The 6,501-nt window shown below is 44.1% G+C and overlaps 1 protein-coding gene and 1 non-coding gene across 2 annotated transcripts; both read right to left on the bottom strand.

Moving 5' to 3' along the window:
- Positions 1 to 4,828: 4,828 nt before the first annotated feature.
- Positions 4,829 to 6,222, bottom strand: RPS20 (ribosomal protein S20). The gene is made up of 4 exons (XM_017965352.4): positions 6,100 to 6,222; positions 5,809 to 5,908; positions 5,447 to 5,520; positions 4,829 to 5,047 (listed from the first exon to the last, which is right to left on the bottom strand). The coding sequence occupies exons 1-4, from the start codon at positions 6,100 to 6,102 to the stop codon at positions 4,865 to 4,867; spliced, it is 360 nt and encodes a 119-aa protein (XP_017820841.1). The 5' UTR covers positions 6,103 to 6,222; the 3' UTR covers positions 4,829 to 4,864.
- LOC118148724 (small nucleolar RNA U54) lies at positions 5,589 to 5,655 on the bottom strand. Its single transcript, XR_004735637.1, has one exon. It is a non-coding gene; the product is annotated as a small nucleolar RNA U54 (small nucleolar RNA).
- Positions 6,223 to 6,501: the final 279 nt, after the last annotated feature.

The raw sequence follows: 6,501 nt of genomic DNA on the forward strand, positions 1-6,501 counted from the left end.
AGACACACAAGAGCTTCAGAAGGTCATTCATTCAATTGCAGCCCCAGAAAGAAAAGAGACAAATGGTGGGCAGGGCCAAAATAATGAGCGATTATTTTTGTATTTCAGATACATGTTATTGCCCGGACTACTGGGAGGAATATAAATGTGCACAGTTGTTTTGAAGCATCAATTTTATAGTGTTTCTTAAAATTAAAAATTTACATGGTGAAACCCTGACTCTACTAAAAGTACAACATTAGCCGGGCATGGCAGCGTGTGCTTGTAGTCTCCGGAGTAGCTGAGACTACAAGCACATGCTGCCATGCCCGGCTAATGTTGTACTTTTAGTAGAGTCAGGGTTTCACCATGTTGGTTAGGCTGGTTTTGAACTCTTGACCTCAGATGATCCATGGGGTGAGTTTTTTTTAAGTTAATGAAGAAAGATATGCACAATATGTAAGGCAAAAATAAGTAAATAGCAGTTTACAGAGCAAAATGTATAGGATTTGGTTCTGTTTTTAAGAGTTTAATTTCCTATGAAAGTGAAATATGCTATTATTCCTAGGATGAAGGAAATGAGGATTGATTTTGCCTTTTTTTTTTTTTGAGACTGAGTTTAGCTCTATCACGCAGACTGCAGTGCAGTGGCACAATCTCAGCTCACTGCAACCTCTGCCTCCCAGGTTCAAGCAATTCTCCTGCCTCAGCCTCCCAAGTAGCTGGGATTACAGGCACCCACCTCCATGATTGGCTAATTTTTCTATTTTTAGTAGAGACGGGGTTTCACCATGTTGGCTAGGCTGGTCTCGAACTCCTGACCTCAGGTGACCTGTCTACTTTGGCCTCCCAAATTGCTGAGATTACAGGCATGAGCCATCGCACTTGGCCGCAGCTCCTTTTACTTTCAAAAGATAAAATTTCATTTGCATCTACTGAAGCACAATGAAAACAAAAATAGGAAAACACTTCAGCTTTGCCAGTTTCTCCACTTACACCTGCTCAGTCATTTTTTTGGTGGAGGAGGAAGCAGTTAAAAAGGAAATGTCCCCGGGGATTGAAATACACTTCTCAAAGTGTACTGCTGGCCCTCTGGATCCATGGGTTCTGCATCTGTAGATTCAATCAACTGTAGATCAAAAATATTCAGGGAAAAAAACTGTCTCTACTGCACATGTATAGACATTCTTTTTCTTGTCATTATTCCCTAATTACAGCACAACAACTACTCACATACCATTTGCATTGTATTAAGTATTACAAGTAATCTAGAGATGACAAAGCATACAGGAGGATGTCTAGAGATTATATACAAATACTATGCCGGTTTACACCAGGAACTTGAGTTTCCTCAATTTTGGGATCCAAGAGAGGTACTGACCTGATGCCCCACCAGATACCAAGAAAACACTGTAATTCAATCCAATATCACGGGCCAGCTAGAGCGCATCCTCTGCCAGTGAGAGAAATCTATGCCCTTAGCAAAGTAGTCTTGGTTTGTTTGGAAAATATCTCCCAGCGAGACTGTGAACACCCATATACGTATTTGAGATAGATACTATCAGTATCCTCATTTGGCACATAACTGAGGCTCAAAGTCAAGTAACTTGATCAAGTCCCCATAACCAAGCAGCTAATTTTGGAGCCATCTGTCTGACTGCATGGCTAGAGATTCTACTTCTATACTCTTGCCTGTTCATTTTACATCCACAGAGCATATACACAAACACTCTGTGAATGTCATGTGAATAAATCTCATCCAGCCTGGGCACAGTGGCTCTCGCCTATAACCCTAGCACTTTGGGAGGCAAAGGAGGGTGGATCGCTTAATTATGGGAGTTCGACACCAGCCTGGCAACATGGAGACCCTATCTCCACAAAAGAAATTAGCTAGGTCAGGCGTCATGGTGCAAGCCTGTAGTCCCAGCTACTTGAGAGGTTGAGGCAGGGGGATCAGTAGCCAGGGAGTTTAAGGCTGCACTGAGCCATGATCGCACCACTGCACGCCAACTTGGGCAACAGAGTAAGACCATCTTAATTAAAAAAAAAAAAAAAAGAAATGTGACCTAGCAATGAACAGCCATGGTGGTTTCTGTTCCCTTGGATATTGCTGGCTCACATTTCTACACCAGAAGCAGTACTCTGTAAAACCAAATAGAGTAAGCAGCAGAGAGACGTCCTATTTTCAACCTTCCTTTAACTCTCCACCCATACAAGACGGCCTATCACTTTCATAGTATTGGCATCATTACCACCATTCTATCCTTAATTCCCTATATTCAAATGCCCTGCAATTTTATTTCCACATAGGTGTTTTTAAATGTTTGAGGAATTGAACAGCAGTTTCAATTTTTTAAGTGCCATTTTAGCTGTAATAGATTCTCAATTAGGTATAGCTTAACCCCAACACCTTTGCGAAAAAACACAGCTGCTCAAATTCAGAATTTCTTGAAAGCTATGAAGTTGTCCTTTCACTATTATCTGATTTACTGGAGCATGCTTTCCACGATGTACGTTCTTTGGACTTCACTGACATTGTTTTCTGAATTATTTCCTCAATCAGTTCTCAAGACACATGTGCTCCAAAGACTACTATGCTGCATTAGTAAAAGTTCACAGGTATCTTTTTCCTTTGAGATGGAGTTTCATTCTTGTTGCCCAGGCTAGAGTGCAATGGCGCGATTTGGCTAACCGCAACTTTGCTTCCCAGGTTCAAGTGATCCTCCTGCCTCAGCCTCCCAAGTAGCTGGGATTACAGGTATGCACCATCACACTGAACTATTTTGTTATTTTTAGTAGAGATGGGGTTTCTCCTTGCTGGTCACAGTGGTCTCAAACTCCCCAACCTCAGATGATCCAACCACTTCAGCCTCCCAAGGTGCTGGGATTACAGGCATGAGCCACCATGCCCAGAAAGTTCATAGGTATTTCTATCTGGGGGCCACATATTAATACTCAATTTTTAAATGGTCTTATTACTGGGTGCCATGGCTCATGACTGTAATCCCAGCACTCTGGGAGGCCAAGGTGAGATCACATCAAGACCATCCTGGCTAACATGGTGAAACCCTGTCTCTACTGAAACAAAAAATCAGCTGGGCATGATGGCACATGCCTGTAGTCCCCATTACTTGGGAGGCTGAGGCAGAATTGCTTGAACCTGAGAAGTGGAGGCTGTAGTGAGCCAATATCGAAGCTACTGCCTGGGTGACAGTGAGACTCCATCGCAAAAGAAAAAAAAAAAAAAATCAATGAATCTTAACTGCTACCTAAACTCCCAAAGACAATTTAAGTTTAGCAACGTGGCATAGTTCATTCCAGACTCAGTTCCATTCAAATCCTTGATGGATTTGTCTTGAGATCTAAGTAGACTCAAAAGGAATTGCATGTTTAACAGCAGTAGGGGAGGGGTTAAGGGGTGATTCCAACGTTCAAACCCTGCAACTTCAGTGGACAACGGATTGATACACAGAACACAGGAGACGTTCTGGGAGTGAAGATTTCATTTTAGACATGTAGCTTTTCAGCTGCGAGTTGCAGGTGTCTAGTATGCAGTTGGTTGTATACAGAAATCTCAAATTTATGGTCTGCTTGAAAAGAGAGTGAGTTCAGAGTGAAAGCCTAGGCCCAAATCCAGACATGGATCACCCAACTTTGGTCCTGTTAAAAATAATCAAAAAATTTTCTTAATCTTACAATTTGTAGATGTGTTATATTTCCAAATAAATCTATAGAAACTTTCCCCAATAAATTAAGCAAACATGTAAGGGTATCTTAATATAAATTCCAGTCTAGGTGCAGTGGCTCACTCCCATAACACCAGCATTTTGGGAGGCTACTATAAGGCTGATGGTTTGAGTCTAGGAGTTCGAGACCAGCCTGGGCATGGCAACCCCCCGCCCCCCACTACAAAATTAGCTGAGCATAGTAGCTGTGTGCCTGGTTAAGTCCCAGCTACTGGGCAGTTTAAGGTAGGAGAATCGTTATGACCCCAGGAGGTCAAGGCTTCAGTGATCATACCACTAATCCAGTTATCACAGCCTGGCCCAGTGAGATCCTGTCTCTAAACAGTGAAAATGTAAGTATTTAAATAAACTATGAAAGTGAAAATGTGCCAGGCATGGTGGCTCATGCCTGTAATCCCAGCAGTTTGGGAGGCCAAAGCAGGCAGATCACCTCAAGTCAGAAGTTCAAGACCAGCCTGACCAACAGGGTAAAACCCTGTTGCCAATTACTCGGGAGGCTGAGGCACTAGGACTGCTTGAACCTGGCAGACCAAAGTTGAAGTGAGCTGAGATTGTGCCACTGCACTCCAGCCTGGGCTTACAGAGTGGATCTCAAAAAAAACCTTAAAAGTATATATATACATATATAAAAATGTATTTAATTTAAAATAAAACCGTGAAAAGTATTTTAAGGCTATGTTTTAGTTCCCAAAACCCTAAAACTTAAGTTTTACTACTGCCTCTGCCAATTATTCCTTTTTCTTTTTTTCATGGAAAGAGTTAAAGTTATCCAGCCTTATATTCCTCAAGGACATTAAGTAAATTTCAAAATATCAGTTACTAGTGTTCAGCACTTGCCCTCTAGTGCACTGTTTTCAATCACAACTGTGTATTACGAACACCCCGTGCCAATCAGAACTTCTAGCGTATGTCAAAATTATAAACTGCCAGTGTCCAATAAAACTGGTCAGGTCTCACATATTTAAGTTTTCAAATGATTCAAACTACAAACAGGACAGACCACTGTAAGATAAACCATATATTCCACCTGAAAAGTGAAAGTCTCATAGCACACTTTTGTATCCCTAAAATCGGCCAGCATTCTGAATAAAAGCCAACAAAAGTTAACAACTGGTAATCACTTTATTAAAATAACTGACTTAAGCATCTGCAATGGTGACTTCCACCTCAACTCCTGGCTCAATACTAATGGAAGTAATCTGCTTAACAATCTCAGAAGGACTGTGCAAGTCAATGAGTCGCTTGTGGATTCTCATCTGGAAACGATCCCATGTTTTAGAACCTTCACCACAAGGTGTCTTTCTTGTAGTGATTCTCAAAGTCTGTAACAAAACACAAAGGAAACCAAGTTTATGGTTTTATACTTATCCCAAGAACATCTGGAAAAGCATTACTTTTAAGTATCTCATTAGGTTTTCCCTTTGGCATGATTGCACTTTACATCAACACATTTTTAGATGCCATGGGTTGATGTGCTAGGACACCACCCCTAGAGTTTGTGCCTGTTCAGCACCAAAGCACACAAGGAACGCAGCAGCACCAATGGAATAATCACATCTAAACACTACTTATTAAGTACCGACATTTACCAAAATTTCCACGTGGGTTTGTAGTTAGCATCACTGTTAACCACTTTGGCAGCCAAACCCCTCAAAGTTAAGAACCTGAATTTGAGCAACATCCAGAAGCAACGCCCACTTCCTGCCCCTCATTTACTTTACCTTCGTAGGCATTCGAACGGGTCCTTTCACTTTCAGATTCTTTTCCTTTGCTCCTCTGATCAAGTCAGCACACACTGCAGAAAAAGAGAGAGACCTCTCAGTTCAACGAAAATAATGGAAACCGGCGTAAGACCTCCACTTCTGCTGGCTCAGAATAGCGTATGAAAGTTTCACCGTCGCTCAACACAGTAGGTGTCTCCTCATCGCCGGCTCTGTGACAGCGAAAGCAGTTTTCCGCCACGCTGTACCCTTTTAAGCAAGCAGCTTGCCGCGTTAGTCCACCCTGCACACTGACAGTAACGAGGGAGGCTCGCCGCTTTGTGTCCAGTTCCCGCCCCTCACCGCGCAACGACTGCACTGACCCTTCTCCAGCGACTTGACGTTGCGGCTTGTGAGAGTGATTCGAATTCGGTGAATTGCCACCTCCGGCTCCACGGGTGTTTTTCCGGTATCCTTAAAAGCCTATTGTTAAACACAAGAGAAACAACAGTAATCCAGAAGTGGTCTGCCACCTCTGGAGAAAGGCGTCTCCCGGAAGCTTCCCGGGTTCCCCCACCATTTCAGGAGCGTCTTTCCGCGCCCACACGCCCCGGCACGTGCCCCACAGGAGCACGAGCTCGGAACCCGAATCCCGCCGCCACCCGCCGCCTCACCATGGCTGCTGCGCGGCTTCCTGACCGACTTGTTCCTCGGCAAGAGCGAACAGCGGTGAGTCAGGAGCAGGAGCGTGCGGACTAAAAACCCACAGTAGCTACGACCGCGTCTTCCTCAAAGAGAAAGGCGGGGAAGCTGAGCAATGCTTATATACTATGCTTGCATCCGGGTTCCACACGCCCCGGAAGAGGAAAGGCCCCGAGCCCTAGAGTCGGTCGCATGAGGCTGGGCTGGAGCACTGGTGGAGTTGGCGGGAAAGTCACGGCAGCGGGCGCCCCCTGTCGGCACGGAGGAGCCGGAGTCCCAAAGGGTGGGGTCCCTGCCTGCGCGGAGATGACCACCTGGCCTAGAGAACAGACGAGAGAGACGAAAACTCGAGAAGCTCCTCTGTCTGGTGCACC

Source organism: Callithrix jacchus, chromosome 16 (genome assembly GCF_049354715.1).
Source record: "Callithrix jacchus isolate 240 chromosome 16, calJac240_pri, whole genome shotgun sequence".
In the NCBI taxonomy this organism is placed as follows: Eukaryota; Metazoa; Chordata; class Mammalia; order Primates; family Cebidae; genus Callithrix; species Callithrix jacchus.

Excerpts from the sequence above, each read along its gene's own strand:
- RPS20 (XM_017965352.4), bottom strand. Across the intron at positions 5,521-5,808 it reads CGTCAAGTCGCTGGAGAAGG|TGTGTGCTGACTTGATCAGA; the intron begins GTCAGTGCAGTC and ends CTTTTTCTGCAG. Across the intron at positions 5,048-5,446 it reads CCGTTCGAATGCCTACGAAG|ACTTTGAGAATCACTACAAG; the intron begins GTAAAGTAAATG and ends GTTTTGTTACAG.